This window comes from Narcine bancroftii, chromosome 4 (genome assembly GCF_036971445.1).
Source record: "Narcine bancroftii isolate sNarBan1 chromosome 4, sNarBan1.hap1, whole genome shotgun sequence".
NCBI lineage: Eukaryota > Metazoa > Chordata > Chondrichthyes > Torpediniformes > Narcinidae > Narcine > Narcine bancroftii.
Window position 1 is genome coordinate 315,386,105 of NC_091472.1, and position 22,128 is coordinate 315,408,232.

The window sequence follows — 22,128 nt, forward strand, 5'->3', positions numbered from 1 at the left end:
CACGGTGCAGTAACTTTCTCTGAGCCCATGGGACCCTCATCCCCCATCTGCAGCCATGCTCCCAGTCCCCCACACACCAGCACAACCCTGCAGGCTACCAGTCCCCTGCTCCCTCTTTCCCCCCCAGAATCCCTGTCGCGACTTCCCATGCGTCCCTCTCTCATCATACCCACCCCCAACCTCTCCCCTGTCCTCATCCCCGATCCCCACCTCTCCCCATCCCTACCCCTCCCCCAGCCCAACACTCCAACTACGACTCTCCACTCTTCCCCTTGTCCGACCCACCATACATACCCCAATCCATTCCCCCTGCCCCGTTCGCCCACCCTCCTCTACCCCAGCCCAACATCCCCGCTGGGACTCGCCACCCCTCGCCCTGCCCTGCCCCACCCCTCCCACATGGGATGGAGAAGCGGGAGAACCTCCGCAGAGTCCGTCAGCATCCAGTCGGTGGGAGATGTGGTGTCTGGTCCCGGCCTGCCTCCTGAACCAAGTAATCCTGGACAGGCCTGAGTTGTACCTACAGCCTATCCTGGATTACTTGAAGCAGGCCACAGCCTTACCACGCCAGGGGGGCTCCAGGCCGGAGGGGGTCCCTGCTTCTGCCGCCAAGCACTTCATAGCAGCGATGGCAAGGAGTCGACTCTGACGCCCCCCCCCTGTCATCCAGCAGCCAAGGAGAGGTACCTTACCACATGGATAAACCTCACCCCACAGAAATAGGAGCAGCAAGCCATTCAGCCCATCCAGCCTGCTCTGTTGTTCACTCACCATGGCTGAACTAAGCAAAACTTTCTCTCTCTCTCTCCATCTCTCAAATCCATTAAATGAGGAAGGCTCTACTGCTTCCTTGGACTCAGGGAGAAGCAGTTCCTCCTCATCTCTTTCCTAAATTAACTCCCCCGAGGTCAGGGAAGGTCATACCAGAAGGCAGAGTACAGGGTTAATTAGTCAGATACTTAATGGTGTGGAGAAAGAGGAGCTTGGGGTCCAAATCCTTCCATTCGTCAAGGTCACCACACAGGTTGATCGGTAAGTTAAAAAGGCCTATGGGATGCTGGGATTCATTAATAGGGGGATTGCGTTCAGGAGCCGAGGGGTCATGTTGCAACTCTACAAATCTCTGGTGAGACCCCACTTGGAGTGTTGTGTTCAGTTCTGGTCACCTCATTATAGGAGGGATGTGGAAGCTGTGGAGAAGGGGCAGAGGAGATTTACCAGGATTTTTCCTGGATTGGAAAATAAGTCGTACAATGCAAGGTTAGCAGAGCTAGTTGTTCCCCATGGTAGAGGAGTCCAGGACAAAAGGGCACAACCTCAGGATAAAACGGCATCAATTTAAAACAGATGTGGAAACATTTCTTTAGTCAGAGGGTCGTGAGACTGGGGAACCTGTTGCCCAGGTCGTTGGGTGCATTTAAGGCAGAGATTGACAGGAATTTGATTCGTCAGGGGATCAAGGGGAGAAGGTCGGGGAGTGGGGCGGAGTAGGAGGATGGATCAATTTATGATTAGAGTGGCAGAGCAGACTCGATGGGCTGATTGGTCTACATTAGCTCCTATATCTTGTGATCTTGTACCTCAGCCCCCACCTCCTGCCAGAGCTGACAGCCACAGGTGGTGGGGAAGCAGGCTCCGGGACAGGTACTGACCAGTCCTCAGGGGTCACTAAAGGTAGTTCTGTACAGACAGAATGGTTGGGTGGGGTAATTGGATCCACTGGGACTGTGCGCAGTCAGATAATTAAATAGTGGGATGGAGTCACTGGATCGGATCTGCACTTTGCTCCTGAATTGCCAGTCCCCAAGACCAGTATGGGGCATTGCTCTCCCCCCCCCACCCTCCCCTCCTGGGGATGGGCAGGAGACACAGTCACTCTGCCACAGCTCCAGGGTCACATGGCCCTGTACTCCCCTCCCTCTCTCACCTGATGCATGGTCCCGTCAATCTCCACGGGAATGATGAAGTCTGCGTTGTTCACCGGCTGCAGGGGAAGCCAATGCTCCAGTCAGAAAGCGGAAGACCCCCTCCCCAGTCCCAACAGCCCCCATCACCCCAGCTAAAATGGTGTGACCCTCCCCACCCAATCCATTCCGTCCCCAGCAGCCTGGGGAACACATCAGATACCCGGCAGCTGATGGAGTTGGCCATTCGGCCCCCCCCAAAGCCTGTTCTGGGATGAAGGCTGACCATGGCCCACATCCATCGTGCCAGTGCAATACCCCAGCCCTGAAGGCCTCAGGTTTCAATCACCTGCTGCTTCTGCATTGGACAGACCCAACGAGGGAATGTATTGCCCTCTCGATTAGACCACACTCCAGCAAGGAAAACATTCTCTGTGCCCCAGGAAACACAAACCAATGGCCCTCTCTCCACGCAGCGGAGGACAATGACCGAGAATCAGTTGAGTGAAGTCCACTTCCAATCGAGGTTTCACTGGCTCGCTTCGCAGAGTCCCAAGGCTCAGCAATAATGGTAACACTGGTCAGACTCTACCTGACCCCTGCAAGGTCACATCCTCCACCTCACCCAGTCCACCCTCCAAACCCCTCCTCTTCAGCTCAGGGTCAAATCCTGTACAGGTGGACTGTGGAAAGTGCACTGACTGGTTTCAACATGACCTGGTTTGAGGAATTTGACTGCGGAGGAACACAAGAGGTTGCCAGAGCACAGCCAGGTCCATCACGGGCTCCAACCTCCCACGCACTGCAGGTGTCTACGTGAAGCGCTGCCTTAAGAAGGCCACCAACGTCATAAAGGATTCCCCCCTTCCCCCCATCACCCTGGTCACAACCTCTTCTCACTGCTCCCTTCGGGCAGAAGGTACAGAAGCCGGAAGACCAGCTCCTCTCAGTTCAAGGGCAGTTTTTAATCCAACAGCCATCAGGCTCCTGAACCTCCCTTTGTTACCCTGATCAGGGACTGGTCCAAGGCCAAAAAAAGGCCGTTGGAATGATTATGTCCACTATGGTTTTGCTCGAGGATTACTGTGAATATTAAGCTACGATACTCTTAATTTAATCCAATTAGTTTATTATTAAAGTCATATTTAAATGAAGTTCCTGTTGCGCTAGTAAGAATATCAGTGCACGTGTACATTTACCACGTGTATGACAACACTCATGATAAATATTCACCATGCGGCGCTTTCAAATTGCCAACTCCACGCACCTTAAACGAGCTGTGAACCAACGTCTCGTCCAGGTCGATTACTACGCACTTCTTCCCGGTGTCCTGAGGCTTCACCTCCGGGAGGAGGTGTTTAACTGCACACTGTACATACCGAGGGGTGGGGGGGGATGGCGAAGAGAAAGACAAGAAAGATTCACACTGGGGAGGAGAGGAGAGGGAGTTCAGAGTGAACTCCAGCCAGATCCCAGCCCACGACTTCAGCCAGGTGGAAAGCTGCCTGAAACACCAACTCAAACCAGTCTCGTCCATTAGAACTTGCATCGTCTGATGTGCCCCCATCTCCAACCTACTCTTTGACATTCCGATAACCCCCTGGGTTGTCTTCCCTGCTCTAGCCTTTGGATCATCCCTAGTTTTAACCACAGGCAGCCATGTCTTCAGCTGTCACAGACTTGAGCTTTTGGTACTATCTCCAACTATTCTGCCTTTCCCACAGATGTGGGTGAAAGCCTGTCCTGGTAAGATTTCAGATTTGCAGCAATGCTCATCCTCTCCAACCCCCCCCCCCCACCAGCCCCCTCCCCCCTGCTCCACTCACCCTCCCTTCCCATCCCCTCCTCACCCTCCACCTTCCACTGCCTCCTCCCTTTGGCTCCTATACTCTTCCCTCTCTCCCTCCTCCTTCCCTCCCACTCCCCCCTCTCCCCCCCCCCACCCCCACCCCCGACCCCCTCCCCCCAGACAGATGCTCCTGCCTAGCTAGACGTTAACCTCCCTAATTGAGGAAGCACTGCAGCAGTGCTCTGTAAAAACTCTATTTATTCAGATCATTCAGTCTGGGCTAAGAAATTCCAATCTCCACTAATTTTCCCTGTATCCACATTCCCCCAGATTCAACCCCTCACCTGCACACTGGAGGCAATGTACAGTGGCCAAGTAACACCTTTGGAGAACCTGGTGGGGGAGGGGGATGGGGGGGAAGGTGTGGAAAGAGCTCATGCAGTCACAGGGAGAGCAGGCAAACTCCACACAGACAGTGGTAGAGGCTGCGATTGAGCCCCTGAAGCTGCAAGATGGCGTCTCTGCAACCCCAGCCACTCTTGGAGAGATGTCCTTCCCACTTCATCTTTCCCCAGACCTTCTGCGGTGCCCCTCGCTCTCGCTCTCTCTCTCTCTCCCCAGAGGATTTCCATCGCTCCCTTCCAAAGCAGGCTGGACACTAAGAGTTTAAACACCCCCTCCATCGAGGTGTTGCAATTTCGGAAATTCCTCGATTCCAGAGACCACGGGGGAGGGGGACTTGTTTGGAACAGGACTGATCCGAGCAGAGCAGGACTTCAAAACAAAACATCACAAGGGGCCAGGGTGAGGGGGGCCAATTTGAAAGGGGAGAAGAGGGTTTAACATTCCCGCTCAGTTTACTGGATATCACTGCCCTCAATCAGCCCTCCCCCCCCCCCCCCCCCTCCCTGAGGCCCTCCTTCTCTCCTTGCCAGCATTGGCATTCTTTACATACCATTTGCCTTGCTATTTTGTTTTGAACCAGAGTCTGGCATTGGATTCAAATGGAGCAGCTCTGAACCCTACTGGCAGCTGGATGGAACAACTCACTAGGGTGGGGACCGACTGATTAGACACTGTCGCCATTCTCAATGGGGGGCACTACAGCCTTCCTGGGGTGGGGGGGGGGGGGCGGGGTGCCTCAGCACATTAAAAATCATAAAATAAATTTTGTTTTTGTGTAGTCAGTAGAAGTACAGAAGAAACACAGAAGCACTGACAAGGTAGACAGGCACCTTCTCACCGCCTCTCCCCCCCCCCCCCCCCCCACCACCTCCCCAGGGCAGCACAGTTGACGTAGTGGTTAGTGCAACACTGTTACAACACCAGTGATTAGGGTTCGAATCCCGCACTGTCTGTAAGGAGGTCACCCCGAGTCCGGGTGGGTTTTCTCTCAGGGACTCCGGATTCCTCCCACCGTTCAAAATGCACCTGTGGGGGGGGGGGGCGTGCAGGAGAATTGGGCAGCATCGACTCGTAGGCTGAAAGGCCCTGTTACCATGCTGCGTGTCTGAATAAACAAATTCAAACACCAGAGGACATGTGTACAAAGTGACGAGTGGAACGTTTAGGGGAGACATCAGGGATTTCTTTTTACCAAAAAAAAGGTGGTGGGGGCCTGGATTGCTTTGCCAGGGATGGTGGTGGAGGCTGAAACAATTCGGGGCATTTAAGAGACTCTTAGACAGGCACGTGGATGGGAAAAAAAAATAGAGGGTCACGGGGTAGGGAGGGTTTGGATATTTTTTGGTTAATATATATGGATCATCACAACACCGAGGACCGATGGACCTTTTCTGTGCTGTAATGTTCTACGTTCCATGCACTTGGCGGCTTCACAGGGAAGGGGGCCCAGAAAATTTGATTTCTGGTCATCACCTGGTCTAGAGGAGGCAACACCAATTTCAGTTGAAGTATAATTTTAAAATTTAAAAGATTTCTCCCCCCACCCCTTACATAATTATAGTGAGAAGGGGCCATATAACCATATAACAATTACAGCACGGAAACAGGCCATCTCGGCCCTTCTAGTCCTCACCGAAACAAGTCCTCTCCTCTAGTCCCAACTACTTGCACCCTGCCCATAACCCCCATTCCCCTCCTATCCAATTTTTCTTTAAAGGACAAAATGGACCCTGCCACCACTACTTCTCCCAGAAGCTCATTCCACACGGCCACCACTCTCTGAGTGAAGAAGTTCCCCCTTGTGTTACTTCTAAACTTTTGTCCCTTAACTCATGACCTCTTGTTTCAATCCCTCCTACTCTCAAGGGAAAAACCCTATCCATATCAACTCTATCTACCCCCCTCATAATCTTAAATACCTCTATCAAATCCCCCCTCAACCTTTTATGCTCCAAGGAATAAAGACCAAATTTGCTCAACTTTCTTTGTAATCTAGATTCTGAAACACAAGTAACATTCTCGTAAATCTTCTCTGCTCTCTCTCTACCTTGTTGATATCCTTCCGATAATTCGGTGACCAGAACTGCACACAGTATTCCAAATGTGGCCTCACCAATGCCTTGAATAGTCTCAACATCACTTCCCACACCTCTTGTATTCTGTGAACAGACTTGCAGGCTATCCCTAACATTCGTACAGCTCTGTACAGGTCACAATTTACAGAGTACAGGATCAAAATGGAAAAAGATCAATTAGCTGAGGAGAGACCCGATAGATAAACATTTTAAATGTAGACATGCAGCACCGTAACAGGCCCTTCCGACCCACGAGCCCGTGTCACCCATTTTACACTCAATTAACCTACAACCCCTGTATGTTTTGAAGGGTGGGAGGAAACCAAAGCCTCTGGAGGAAACTCACTCAGTCAGAGAGAGCATACAAACTCCTTATGGACAGCGCCAGATTCGAGCTGTATCAGTGATACACTAACCGTTGTGGGACCAAGATAGGGTGGACAGTCAGAAACTTTTACCCAGGCTTTCATCCCATGCTAGACATGTGCATTGAAGTTGGGGGCGGGTGGAGATGACGGGGAGTACACAAGGAGTAATCGGTGCCTGAAACGGGTTCCCAGGTGTGTTGATGGAAGCAGGTATGACAGTCGCATTGGAGAGACTTCTGGACACTCCCATGAATGTGCAGGGAATGGAGGGAGATGGATCGCGGGCAGGCAGCAGAGTTCTAGTTACATTGGGCATCTTGCTCAGGACAGAAATTGTGGGCTGCAAGGCACTCCATGCACTATACCGTACCATGTTCCCTCAGCCCCTCCTCACTCTACCCCTTCCCAGGTTGACTCCACACAAGGTTAACTTCCATCCGACCACAAGATATAGGAGCAGAAATAGGCCATTCGGCTCATCGAATCTGCCCCGCCACGAGATGATCCATTCCCTCACTCAGCCCCACTCCCCGGCCTTCTCCTCAATACCCTCACTATTCAGATACCTATCAATCTCTGCCTTAAATACACCCAGTGACCTGGCCTCCACATCTCCCTGTGGTAGCAAATTCCACAGATTCACTGCTCTCTGGCTAAATAAATTCCTCTTCATCTCTGTTTTAAATGAGTGCCCTTCATTCCTGAATTTTGTCCTCTTGTCCTTGACTCCCCTACCATGGGAAACAATTTTGCCGCATCTACTCTGTCCAGGCCTTTCAACATTCAATATGCTTTTATGAGGCACCCCCTCATTTTCCTGAACTCCAAGGAGTCCGGTCCAAGAGCCTCGAACGTTCCTCCTATACTAATCCCTTCATTCCAGGAATCATCCTTGTGAATCTTCTCTGAACCCTCTCCAATGCCACCACATCCTTTCTTAAATAAGGAGCCCAAAACTGTACCCCGTACTCCAAGTGAAGCCTCACCAATGCCTTATAAAGCCTCAACATCACATCCCTGCAATTCTATCCCTCTAGATATGAACGCCAACATTGGATTTGCCTTTCTTCACCACCGACTCAGCCTGGAGGTTCATCTTCGGGATATCCTGCACGAGGGCTCCCAAGTCCCTTTGCACCTCTGAGTTTTTAATTTTCTCCCCATCCAAGTAATATTCGGCCTGTCTATTCTTTTAATCCATTCTTGGATGGAATTGGGCTGCACATGATCATTAGGCAAGGGCACTCAGCCCTACAGACCAGCACTTCTATTGAAATCTTGGTTGATAAACCTGTATTCCTGTTCGTGTAGTGACCTACTCAGGGCATTACAGAAGACCCCTTCCATCCAGCAGACCACACCTTCAACCCCCTACCATTAATAAGGCCCAAGAGCTGGGGAATAGCTTCCTCCCACAGGCTGTGAGACTGATAAACCTTATCCTGTTACCATAACTACTATTCCAAATATTTATTTCTATTTATTTTGATTATTTATGAGAGCTTGTGTATTGTGTGTTTTTGTGTGTGCACCTATGGTCTGGAGAGATACGGTTTCCTTGGGTTGTACACAAATAGTCTGTTGATAATAAATGTGAACCATCAAGTCTGTGCAAACTAGCAAGGAACCCATTGTTATATAAATCCCACCTGAGCCCATTTGATTCTTCCCGCTTTCCCCTCCATTGCCCACCAGATTCCAACCTCACCGACACATTAGGGCCAATTTACAGTGACCCCACCCTCCCTCAACTTGCACATTCTTGGGACATTGTAGGAAACTCATGCGGTAAATGAGAGCTGGCTCCATCCCGACCCACACCCTTGACTTCATCCCGAGCCACTTCCTTTACCTCTTCCACTTTGTCCTGCGTAAATCGAGTGCATCCCAGCGTGGTGAGATGGCCCATCCCAGCAGCAGGCAGGGAATCCCACAGAGGGAGGTCTTGCCTCGCAGGAGTTCTCCAATCCCCACACTCTCCCTGAAAACTTCATCCCTTCAAGAGTTTGCCTCAATTCTCCTTCTCCAAGTTGTTGAGCCAGCTTCAGCATCAAAACCTCCTGCCCATTGCCCCTCCCTTCCTTTCTGTTCCCTGAACACCAAACCTAAGCCAGCCCTAGTTAAACACAGAGCATTACAGTACAGGCCCTTCAGCCCACAACATTGTGCCAACCCACATAAACCTTCTCCACAACAATCTCACCCTTCCCTACACCCACAACCTTTTATTTTTCTCACATCCATGTGCCTGTTTAAGAGTCTTCTGAATGTCCCTATTGTACCAGCCTCCACCCCTAGCAACGTATTCCAGGCACCTACCGTGGTTAAAAACAACTTACCTCTGACGTCTCCCCTAAACATTCCTCCATTCACATCAAACAGACATCCTCTGGTATTCGCTATAGTCGCCTCAGGATAAATGCTCTGGCCATCGACTCTTATCTACCCCTCTCAGCGTCTTGAAGTCACTTCTCATCCTTCCCCACGCCAAAAATAAAAGCCCCAGCTCTGCCAACCTTGCTGATACGTTCTCCAATCCAGGCAAGATGCTGGTAAATCTCCTCTGCTTCCGCTCGAAAGCTTCCACATGCTTACTGCAATGAGATGACCAGAACCGAGTGCCACAACTCCAAGTGTGGTCTAACCAGAGTAGAGCTGAAACAGGACCTCATGGCTCTTGCACTCAGCCCCCCGACTAAGGTAAGCCATCGTACCATGCCCCTTTTTAACCCACCCTATCAACTTGCACGGCAACCTTGAGGGATCTTTAGGCCCGCACCCCAAGAACTTCTGCACCTCTACATTAAGCACATACACTGCCTTCCAGTTTGCCCTTCTAAAGTGCATCACTTCACACTTATCCAGACTGAACTCCATCTGCCACTACTCTGTATCCTGTCATAGCCCACGACAACCTTCGACACCATTCACAACACCCAAGGGTTCTGCACATCTGCAGCTGAATGGACATGCGGTTCCACCAAGTTGCCATTGCTCAAGCCCCTTGGGAGTTGGAACAGGCCCTTCAGCCCATCTCCTTGCTCCAGCTTGTCTACCTGAGCTGGTCATCCTTTGCCCAGAGGCTTGGTGCTTCTGCCGAGAGTTTCTGTCACACTTGCAGTGTTAAAAATCAGAAAGAGAGAGGAAACTGAGGCACTTCCTGTCCACCAAAGGAATCCCGTTGCGGCTGCCAACCCCTCCAGCATTCAGGAGGGGTTTCCTGACAGAGGTCGGCGTGCCCTGTGAACCTATTATCTATTCTCATCCTTTGTCGCTCCAAAGAGAAAAGCCCCAGGTCTGCCATCCTTGCCTCAAACACATGCTCTCCCATCCAGGCACCACCCTGGTAAATCTCCTTGGCACCCTCTTGACCCAGAGGTCGAGGAGGAAGTTTCCCTGTGATTGGGTGATGTGTGGAGGGTTGGATCAGGAGTGTGTGTGGGTTTCCCAGAATATGGGTCATTTGCCCACTCCGCCCCACACCACCCTGCCTGTCCCCCACCCTCAGGAACACACCATCGTGTTTAAGGAGGAGGGGGTGTAGCAGACAGGGCGGGCGAAGGGGGAGGTGAGGCTCCTACCTTGTTACTGCTGTTCTTGCAGTCAACCAGCAGCGGAGTGTTGTTGTTGCTGCTGCCCTGGATCTGGTCGCCATCGTCCTGGTCCTTGGCGATGCAGCAGAAGATGGCCCGGAGAAGGCCACATCGCCGCCGCTTCTTGTTGGGGATGGGCAGGGGGGCTGGAACAAAGAGGAGCAACCGGTCAATCAGAGACGAGGAGGCAACTCAAACCAAGTCAGGCAATGCAGCCATCCTTGCCCTCATTGGTCAACTGACGGAAGGCAACCAACCAAGTCCTCCCAGCATGCACCGCATTGAGCTATGCAACAGGCCCCCCCTTTCCATTGGGCACACATGGAACAAAAAATGACAGATACCAACCAATCTTTCCCACCACGCATTGCAGCCTGGCATCCACTGGCGGCTATCTGCATTCCCCCCTCCCAATTCACCCAGAATGCTGAAACATGGCCCCTTGCAGCAAAACGCAAGGCTGCTGTGGGAGAGGGATATGACCCAGAACGTCCCTCAATTAAACCCCTGCCCAGACAACGCCCAGCGTTACTGGAGGCAGCCTTTGATGGCAACCATGACCCTCCAGAGTTCTACAGACTACACCCAGGGCACTGCCAATGGAGGGCAGCAGTTTCCGAGGTGCCGTCTCCAAGATTTTTATTTAGACATACATCACGATAATAGGCCTTTTCGGCCCATGAGTCTGTGGCACCCAATTTACCCCCATTTAACTTACACTCTGGAATGTTGTTGAACAGTGGGAGGAAACTTGAGCCCCAGGGAAAACCCACACAGACCCGGGGAGAGCGTACAAACTCCTTACAGACAGCGCAGGATTCCGACCTCAGTCCAGTCCCAATCACTGCCGCTGAACAGGCGTTGCGCTAACCGCTACGCCAACTGTGCCGTGCTCTTTAGCTCCAGTTTGCAGCCCCTGTAGTCTCTCGTGTCTTTGCCTGATTCTCATGTAGCTTATTCAGTGGTTTGCCCCAAGGTGTACAAACCCCCTTCCACCCCTTCTCCCACCAGCTGGGCGAGTGAAGGTGAGGAAGCCACAATGGCTCCAATGAACCTGAAGGCACCCATCTCTCAACTTGTCACATTCAAATTGGCTTCAAGTGCCTCTCATCTCTCCCTCTCTCAGCACCTTCCCACTTGGGCATTCCCCTCCCTCCCCTCCAAAACCTTGACCATCTCTGAGCTTCATTCCTTTGGTTGACTGGGGCCTAATTGTGAGGATTCTCTCCCTCAACCTCTTTGCCTTGACTTGAAACCAAGCTTCCCTCCCTAATATTCCCTAATGGGGCAGGTTGAGACCATTTTCTTTCTTTTTATGCTTCTGTGCATCAAGGATCAGGCCTTTCTGGAAGGGAGAGGGATGAATATCATAGCAGGGCATAACGTTCAAAGAAAGCAAAGGGTTGTGTTCCGAGATGAAGCTGAAAGCCACGAAACCGGGTCATCATCATGTTGCAGGAGGTTGTAATGTGCAGATTGGCAGGTGCTTTACAAAAATAACTCCACCCCAAAAGACAACGACGTGGTTGGGTGGGGAAACCGGAGGGTGGGGAACACAGTTTTTTTTGTGCAAATACAGCCAACCTCTTCACTTCCCTTTGAATGACTGCTCTGGGGTTAACCTGGGTGTGGGGAGAGGGAGCAGATCCTCTCACCACTGACTCCTCCCCTCCCACCCCCCCCAAACACCAAGCAATCCTCCAGAACTACAAACACCCCCGCCATTCGACAAGGGGCGTTTAGACGCAATCGCCACCATAAATGCCCCCAACTGGGAAGGGGGAGGGAGTCAGGGAGGACAGACTCCTTCAGACACTGTAGGACCAGCCTAGCTCGAGGTTCGGTAAGCTGCAGAGCTCATTCAACCCTTGGATTCTCTGCCGGGTGCACCCTGCCATCTTGCGCCGTGTGGGGGAGTCTCCCCGATTGGTTATTCGCCGAGGTTTGGCACTAACTAATCTGTTATTGTGCGTTCAGGGATATCTGGTGTGGTTATACAGATTTCAGTGGTTGACAGAAGTTTGGGAGGAGGAGCGGAGAATGTAGCATCGTGAACATCGGCCACAGTGACGTGAAACCAGTGTCCTCATTCTGTTCAACACAAGGCCTTGCTGGAGCCATCAAGACCCCCCACAAGCCTCCCCAAAGATCAAAGCCTTCCATAAAGTGTGATGCAGCTGCCAGAGAGTGATGGACCCATAGAACATTACAGCACAGGATCCTTCAGCCCCTCGTCTGTGCAGAACCATTTTTTCTGCCTAGTTCCACTGACCAGCACCCAGTCCATAGCCCTCCGACCTCTCCCATCCATGTACCTGTCCAAATTCATCTTAAATGTTAAAATTGAGCCAACATTCACCACTTCAGCTGGCAGCTTGTTCCACATCCCCACCACTATCTGTGTGAAGAAGTTTCCCCCCTTAAACATTTCCCCTTTCACCCTTAACCCATGTCCTCTGGTTTGTATCTCACCTCCCCTCAGCGGAAAAAGCCAACCTACATTTACTCTGTCCCCCTCATAATTTTAAATACCTCGATCAAATCTCCCCTCATTCTTCTACGCTCCAGGGAATAAAGTCCTAACCTTTCCCTGTAACTATAGTTCTGGGCAACATCCTAGTAAATCTTCTCTGCACTCTTTCTATCTTATTGATCTCTTTCTTGTCGTTCGGTAATCAGAACTGCACACAATCCTCCAAATTTGGCCTCACCAATGTCTTAAACAACTTAAACATTACATCCCAACTCCTGATTTATGGAGGCCAAGATGCCAAAAGTTCTCTTTACAACCCTGTCCACCTGTGACGTCACTTTCAGGGAATTATGTATCTGTATTCCCAGATCCCTCCATTCTACCTCACTCCTCTTGATGGCTTTCTTGCGTCATATATCCATGCAGCATGGGAACACAGGCCTTTTGGCCCGACTTGTCCATGCTGAGCAAGTTGCCCACCTGAGCTAGTCCCATTTACCTGCGTTTGGAGAAAGAAAATCCCTTTAAATCAGCCATTCTCAAACTGGTTTTTTTTGGCTCAGGCCGCCTTCGGACTCTGCTCTAAGGTTATGGGCCCCTTCCCTGTGAAGCAATCAAGTTCAGTTGGTTTCTTCCACCCTTACATTTTTTTAGACTTTTAAACGTTAAACTTAGACACATCCAATAGGTCCGTGAGCCCGTGGCGCCCAATTCCACTCCCAGTACATTTTTGAACAGTGGGATGAAATTGAGAAAACCCACGCAGACACGGGGAGAATGTACAAACTCCTTACAGACAGCTCGGGTTTCGAACCCCAATACTTCCCTCCGACCAACTACATAAACCCACGCAGACATGGGGAGAACGTACAAACTCCTTACGGACAGCTCGGGTTTTGAACCCCAATGCTTCTCTCCGACCGACTACATAAACCCACGCAGACTCGGGGAGAACGTACAACTCCTTACAGACAGCTCAGGTTTCGAACCCCAGTACTTCTCTCTGACCGACTACAGAAACCCACGCAGACTCGGGGAGAACGTACAAACTCCTTACGGACAGCTCGGGTTTTAAACCCCAGTACTTTTCTCCAACCGACTACATAAAATGTGCTATGACCCCCAGTGCTGCCCCACCCCACTTACTGAGAATGGCTGGGCTAAACCACATCCTTGCCCCATGTTTTTAAAAAATGTTGTAACTGCATCTGTGTCCAACACTTCCCAGAGGAGGTCAGTCCTGTGGAGTTTACATGTTCACCCCATGGGATTCCCTGGGTTCATCCCACACCCCAAAGGAATTCAGGCTGGTGGGTACATTGGCAGTTGCAAATTGCCCCTGGGGTGGGGCCGGGGGGAGTTGATGGGCCTGTGGGTGAAGGGCCTCTCTAGGTTGTGTGACTCCACATCCAATGTAAAGCCGTCTCGGGCGTTTACCAACACTAATTGATGGATGAGGCAAATTTTATAAACCAGCAACATCATAAATAACTTGGAGGAAGCAGAGGGAACAAAGAGAGGGCAGTGGTCGTCGTCTGGATACTGATTACATTTAGTGCTTGGGCGGGGAGCATCCCATTGTCGCTCAAGGATGCAGGAGGGACAGTTCAGCCCTGTACCGGAGCAGATTGTAATCCAAACTCAGCGAGAACACTTGGCTCACAGCGACCAGGGACATCAACAGCAGAACCAAGGGGAGAGGGAGAAGAAATCCCCCTGTGACCTGGGACATTCTGAACAAGGGCTTGGGAATGAACATTCGGCCGTTCACCGAAGGGGATAAATCGGATAAAATAGAGGGCCAGCCGGCAAAAGGCCGAGGGACGGCCGGCAAAAGGCCGAGGGACGGCCGGCAAAAGGCCGAGGGCCGGCCGGCAAAAGGCCGAGGGACGGCCGGCAAAAGGCCGAGGGACGGCCGGCAAAAGGCCGAGGGACGGCCGGCAAAAGGCCGAGGGACGGCCGGCAAAAGGCCGAGGGACGGCCGGCAAAAGGCCGAGGGACGGCCGGCAAAAGGCCGAGGGACGGCCGGCAAAAGGCCGAGGGACGGCCTTGCAGAGCTTTATGAAATTTTACTTTAGCTGTTGTAATTTTATTTACAGCATGGTGGAAGCTGATCCCGGCCATTTAAAGCCGTGCTGCCCAATTTAACCTACAGCCCCATACGCTTTGGAGGGAAAGAGAGAAGTGGAGCAGCGGGGGGGGAAAACCCACCCAGATACGGGATGCCTTGGCCAAACCACAGCAGCTGTGTAATTGTCGGTGGTGGTTTGGGGGGGGGGGTGGGGCGGGGTGGGGGGGAGAGGTTCAGGAGTGTGGTCTGATGTAGACCTGGTGTTGGGCCGAAGCTGAGAGGCTGGCACCAGACACGGTCTGCCCCCACACCCCTTCCCGGCTCAGGAAGCCGCCAGTCCCTCCACTTCCGCACCCATCAACGGCTGACAGCCCCTCCCTGTCACCCCCTCCCCCCCCAGAAGGCCAGCCCTAGGAGTACCAGCACGTCCTTCCCCCTCCTCACTTCCTGCAGGGGTGGGCGGGATCTCCCTGTGAGTCGGTCACCGCTAGGGTTCCCATGAGGGCAGGGGTAGTTAGTTGTGGGGGGGGTGGGGGTGTGGTGTGGTGGATGCAGAGGAGCTCAATTGATTGGATTGCCACCCACCTTCAGGAGCTTCGAAGACTCCCAGAGGGAGAGGGTGGGTGCTATGGTCAGGAGGTGGAGGACATTGGGAAGGAGCTGCAAGTAGAAGGACGCGCACTTGTAAAATGCCTGTCACATTCCAACACACTCTACACCCAATGAACTGCAGAGAGCTTTCTGGTCGGTTGAATCACCATCTGCCAATGCACACGACAGGAAAAGACGACAGAGAGGGTGTGAACACGGCCAGTGCCATCACAGGCACCAGACTTCACTCCGTCAAGGGCATCTACAACAGGCGGTGTCTTAAGAAAGCAGCCTCTATCCTCAAAGACCCCACTACCCAGGCCACATCCTCTTCACTTTGCTACCATCAGGGAAAGGTCCAGGAGCCTAAAGACGAGCACTCAGCGGCACAAGGACAGCTTCTTCCCTTCCACCATCAGATTCCTGAATGGACAATGACCCACAGACATGACCTCCCTTTCTCTTCTCTTGCACTCATTTATTTAAAAACCTGTAATTTATAGCAATATTTGCACCAATGAATACTGCTGCAAAAGGTGGAATGCTGTCAATTAGCGGAGAGCGAGATCACACTCGCACACACTGGTTCAATCTTGACCTCGGATGCTGCCAATGTGGAGTTTGCATGTTCTCTCTGCGACTGCGTGGGTCTCTGCCCACCCCCGGTTGCTCCAGTTTCCGCCCACATCCAAAACTGGGTTCACTGGCTGCTGTAACCCACCCGTTGTGTGGGTGAGGGGTAGGATTGGGGGGAGGGGGGAAAATGGGATGGGAGTGCATGGGGAACAAAAAATGGGTTCAGGTGGCTGATGGTCCATTGAATTGAATTGCTGGTTATCACACAATGCAACAGACAGCTTTGTTGCATGTACTATCCAGGCAAGTCAAATCATACTTGTACAGCAGCCGAGTGAGATTTTTAAAAAACCACAACGTGGTCAGTTGGCCTGCTCCACACTCCTCCATGACTATCGAAGCAGGTATCCAAACCACAGGCCCTCTGGTTGCTTGGATCAACAGCTCCAGGTCCCAGAATGGTTTGGCAAAAATCCTCCTCAACACCAGGACACACCTGTATTTCTGCAGCCCACATCCTCGACAACTCCTGCCGCTTCAGTAAAGTAGCCATTAAGAGGCCCACCCAACCCCAGCCGCACTCTCTTCACCACCCCCCACCCCCATCCAGAAGCTGAGATGACACACCACCAGGTTCAAGGATGGTTTCTTCTCTGCTTTTATTAGGCTCTTGAATGACCCCCATGTGAGGAAAATGTTGCTGTCTTAGCTCCGTCCCAAATGAAACTCCCTACTTTTTGCTCTGTGGGGATTTTGTATGAGATGACTTCACTGGTCTGCTTGCAAAACAACCTCTATTACCGTATCTTGGAGCACGTGACAACAAAACAGAACATTTCACCAATGAAGAAGCATCTATCAGAATCCACACAGCCGTTGGCAGTCAGCAAGATCATTGAGAGGGAGGGAACTAATGGTGTCAAGGCACAGGAGAAATCTGCAGCCCAAATTATGGCCAGCACAGCTTTTGCTTCCCATCCATCAAGGTTTTCTTTACTCCGTGCCTTGAAATCATGAAGCTTTCGCTTCAGATGAAATTTACATCATTTTTGGAGGCCCTTGAAACAGTAATTGTTGCAATTGGCCTGAGTTCTCTGGGTCGGCGGGAGAGGAGAGGTTTGAATTCTGGCACTCCCGCTCTCAGTCCATACCCAATCGTCCTTAAAATGAGGCCAAAAAAAAATCACATGATCATAAAAACAAAATAAAGAGTGAACGAAGAAGTTTTTTACAAGAAGTCACAAGTTCTAATGAACTGGAAAACACTGCTAGATTGATAATTAAAGCAGATTTAGGGGAAATATCAAAACTTCTATTCAAACACACTACATTAGATACAAGAGTGAAGCTCCCTCCACACCGTCCCATCACACAAACCCAGGGTCAGACCCAGAGTGAAGCTCCCTCCACACCGTCCCATCACACACTCCCGGGGTCAGACCCAGAGTGAAGCTCCCTCCACACCGTCCCATCACACACTCCCGGGGTCAGACCCAGAGTGAAGCTCCCTCCACACCGTCCCATCACACACTCCCGGGGTCAGACCCAGAGTGAAGCTCCCTCCACACCGTCCCATCACACACTCCCGGGGTCAGACCCAGAGTGAAGCTCCCTCCACACCGTCCCATCACACACTCCCGGGGTCAGACACAGAGTGAAGCTCTCTCCACACTGTCCCATCACACACTCCCGGGGTCAGAACCAGAGTGAAGCTCCCTCCACACCGTCCCATCACACACTCCCGGGGTCAGACCCAGAGTGAAGCTCCATGAAAACTGACATAACATTGCTGGAGTAATGAGTTTAGATACTCAAGTTCATGAGGGAGGTTTAAAATATTTGGCCATTTACTGCCCCCTTGAAGACACCCAGTTCCCTGTATCACAAACAATTGACATCGGCAACAGTGAACCATACAGAGAGGCAAAACAGAGAGACATTTGCCTCGAATTGGAGCAAAGGTTTCCATTTAACCTGCTGGGCACTGACAGGGTCTCCCAAAAGTACAGAGTGTGGGAGTAAACAGAAAACCTGCAGACGCTGGGGTCCAGCGAGGGACACCAAAGTGCTGGCAAAATTCAGCTGGACCACCTGAAGTAAACAGGGGTTGATGTTTAGAGCCCTGCAAAAGTGCATGGGAACTGATTGTAATCAACAGGAGGGTGGAGTGGGTGGAGGTAAACATGTAACCATACACAAGGCTCTGTTAACCCACTCTATGAACAGTGGCTCAGCAACTGGGAGAGGACCAGTTTCAGGTCAGGGCCACAGTCGTACTGCACTGGGTACCCCAGTCAGGTGTGCACAATGGTGACATTGAACATAAGGAGATCTGTATCGAAACAACAAGAGTTTGGCACCATGATGGGAGCAGGACAGTCTCTGTAATTCAGGGTACCGTACTGGTGGGGATTCGACACCATCATCCCCTCTGGGACCAAACACCCCTCTGCGTAACTGGATCATTTCTCCTCCATAATCTCCATCAGTACCGGAGTACCACAGGGCTGCGTTCTTAGCCACCCCCCCCCCGCTCTACTCGCTTTACACCTACGACTGAGTGGTTCGGCACAACAATAACTCCATCTACAAATTTGCTGATGGAACAATGTTAGAGAGGCGATGAGTCAACTTACAGGAGGGAAATTGAAAACTTGGCTGAATGGTGCAACAACAATCTTGCACTCAACGTCACCAAAACTAAGGAGCTGATTTCGAAGGGAAAACCAGAGGTTTACGATCCACTGATCATCGAGGGGATCAGAGGTGGAGAGGGTGAGCAAATCTTGGAGGATCTTTCCTGGTTCCCACATACTAATAGCATCCTGAAGAAATCGCATCAATGCCTCCACTTCCACAGGATTTTGGAGAGGTTCAGTACGACACCAGAAACCCTGGCAAATTTCCACACAAGTGTGGTGGAAAGTGCACTGACTGGCTGCATCATGGTCTGGTACGGGGACACCAATGCCCCCGAGTGTAAAGCCCTCCAAAAGGTAGTGGACACAGCCCAGGACGTCACAGGCAAAACCCTACCCACCATCGAGAACATCTACAGGGAACGCTGCTGTCGGAGAGCAGCAGCGATCGTCAAGGATCCCCATCACCCAGCACACGCTCTGTTCTCGCTGCTGCCATCAGGAAAGAGGTCTCGGTGCCACAAGACTCACACCCACCAGGTTCAGGAACAGCTGCTCCCCCCCCCCACCATTAGACTCCTCAACCACAAACTCAATCAGGGACTCATTTAAGGACTACGATTTGTACACGTCATTTATTATTGAATATTTATTTTGTTTTCCACAATTTGTTTACATTTCTTTTTAGTTCACATTTCTCTCTTTTATATGCTTATCTTTTTTGAGTATACTTTTTTTGCTCCACTGATAAATAAAAATTCAACCTGGCCCGTGTGAAATTGAATCACAGGTTTGTATGTTATGTCATGTATGTACTCTTACAATAAATCCAAAGTTTGGACAGGTCTGTCACTGTGTAAACATAGGGATCCAGTACTGGTGGGGACAGGTCTGTCACTGTGTAAACATAGGGGTCCAGTACTCGTGGGGACGGGTCTGTCACTGTGTAAACATAGGGGTCCAGTACTCGTGGGGACAGGTCTGTCACTGTGTAAACATAGGGGTCCAGTACTCGTGGGAACGGGTCTGTCACTGTGTAAACATAGGGGTCCAGTACTCGTGGGGACAGGTCTGTCACTGTGTAAACATAGGGGTCCAGTACTGGTGGGGACGGGTCTGTCACTGTGTAAACATAGGGGTCCAGTACTGGTGGGGACGGGCCTGTCACTGTGTAAACATAGGGGTCCAGTACTAGTGGGGACGGGTGTGTCACTGTGTAAACATAGGGGTCCAGTACTGGTGGGGACGGGTCTGTCACTGTGTAAACATAGGGGTCCAGTACTGGTGGGGACAGGTCTGTCACTGTGTAACAGAGGGGTCCAGTACTGGTGGGGACGGGTCTGTCATTGTGTAACACTGGGGAACAGTACTGGTGGGGAAGGGTCGGTCGCTGTGTAAAACAGTACCTGTGGGGACGGGTCTGTCACTGTGTAACACCAGGGTACAGTACTGGTTTGTACAGGGCTGTCACTGTGTAACACTGGAGTACAGTACAGGTGGGGAAAGGTGTCACTATATAACATGGGGTACAGTACTGGTTGGGACGGGTCTGTCACTGTGTAACACGGGGTACAGTACTGATGAGGAAAGGTCTGTCACTGCATTACACTGGGGTACAGTACTGGTGGGTAAAGGTCTGTCACTGTGGAACACTGGGGTCTAGTACTGGTGGGGATGGGTCTATTACCGTACCAACTTGGCTAACAATGAGCCTTAGTCAATACCTTGCTCTAACACATCGTCAGTCTCGGAAGCGAAACACACAACAGGGGAAGACTTCTTGATCATCTTCTGAGAATGACCAGCACTGAATCAACTCCACTGAAATTGAGGACCTGCCCCTCCACTCATTTGCAAGAACTTGCATCAATCCCAGGGATGGAGACACCCTACTCTTCCTGAGGGCGTAATATTGGCCATCCTTCAACTCTGCAAAAGGAAGTTTGAACAGAGTTCATGCTGGTGAGCCAGAAATTGTGAAGACCTTCCCATCAATTCCTTCTTGACCTCCCGACACCTTGGAAAATAGGCAATCTAATAAATGACTCGTCCCACTCTGGCCACACTCTCGTCATCTCCCTCTCATCAAGGAGAAGGTTCATGTGAGTGAAATCACACACCATTGGATTCAAGTCCCATTTCTTTCTCACTGTAATCGGAATCCTGTGTGAACCTGACACTGGTAAAAACCATGTTGTATTTGCTCCGTCTCAACTGGGCACTCTCGGTCACACTTCACTGTGCATTTGTACTATGTATAAGATAGCTAACTGGTCTGCTCACAAAACAACCTCCACTTCTGCATGGTTGGTTCACATAACAATGATTCATCATCTGGGTTGGGAAAGTTTGGGAGGGTGAGATTTCAGGAAGGAGGGAGGCAATGGTGTGGGGTCTTTTTGCAGGAATTCATCAATCTGCTTGGCTCCTGGACAGATGGCAGGAAAGCAGGCCCTTGGCTCAACTTTCCCAGGCCAACTGAGTTGTCCACCTGAGCTAGTCTCCATTTGCCTGCGTCTGGGTGATGTTCCACCCAACCTGTCCTAACCACCCCCATTGTAATTGCCCCCACTTTGTTCGGCAGTTCATTCCAGATGTGCAAAGGAGCCCCTCACACCCCACTTCAAATCTTTCTTATCACCTTACAATGAGGCCCGCTAGTTTTAGACCACCCTACCTTGGCAGAAGAGACTGAAATTTCTATCCATCCCTTGCCCACCTTGTTAGCCACTGGAAACTAACTCGTTCACCTTTATCCCAAACTCCGACCACAATCCCAGCACCCACCCCAAATTCTGACCCCAAATCCCAACACCAACTCCAAATTGCGACCCCTCCCATCCCAGTTCCAAAAATGCCTCCAGTGTTTTCCTCTCTCTCTATGGAAGCTGTCTGACCCCTGGCTATTTCCAGCACGCCCTGTTTTTTTGTTGTTATGTTGGATTTTCAGGTGGGGGGGGGGAAATGAAGAGATCAGGCACCTTGACACCACTGACAGGAGACACAGGGGTTGCAGATACTTCGGAATCTAGAGCACAAGTCCCGTTTCCCCCCCCCCCACTCCCCCCAGCTGAGCTGACAGGGCCTGAGCCCCGCTGCCCGTGATGGCAAACACGGTCAACAATCAACAAAACACTGCCCAAGTGACACTGGACCATAGCCCAGCTAAATTTAGCCGAAAATCTTCGGGGATTCCCTATTTTGAAACAATCGAGAGGAGAGGTTCGCGAGGGGGAGGCGAGTCCACAGCCTCCCTCCCTCTCCCTTCCACAACAACAAGTCGAAAACACACAGACACACCCACCAGAGGAGTTCCATTAAAAAACATGGCATCCGCTCGCTACCAAGCAGAGAGAGAGAAACAGCCAGGAAGCCACATTACTGACTGATGCTACATCACACAGAGAAATGACTTCAAATGTGGATATTTTTAAAAAACAAATGACTGTTTAAAGAAGCCCCCACAACCCAACCCCCCCCCCCCCCCCACCACTCCAGAACAACTTGTTTGGTCAGAAGCTGTTTTTCTCCCTCTCTTCCCCCCCCCCTCACCACTCTCCTTCCCTTCTTCCCCCCTCCCTCTCCCCCCACCACTCTCCTTCCCTTCTTCCCCTCTCCCTCTCCCACCCACCACTCTCCTTCCC

The 22,128-nt window shown here is 51.3% G+C and overlaps 1 protein-coding gene across 1 annotated transcript in view; it reads right to left on the bottom strand.

Annotated features, from left to right (window-relative positions):
* Positions 1 to 22,128, bottom strand: part of LOC138762288 (carboxy-terminal domain RNA polymerase II polypeptide A small phosphatase 1-like) — a 35,648-nt gene that overhangs the window by 10,287 nt on the left and 3,233 nt on the right. Inside the window, exons 2-5 of the mRNA XM_069936001.1 lie at positions 19,178 to 19,183; positions 10,123 to 10,280; positions 3,172 to 3,273; positions 1,928 to 1,984 (exon numbers count right to left, since the gene is read on the bottom strand). Coding sequence (XP_069792102.1) covers positions 1,928 to 1,984; positions 3,172 to 3,273; positions 10,123 to 10,280; positions 19,178 to 19,183 — 323 coding nt within the window. The remainder of the gene's footprint in view (positions 1 to 1,927; positions 1,985 to 3,171; positions 3,274 to 10,122; positions 10,281 to 19,177; positions 19,184 to 22,128) is intronic.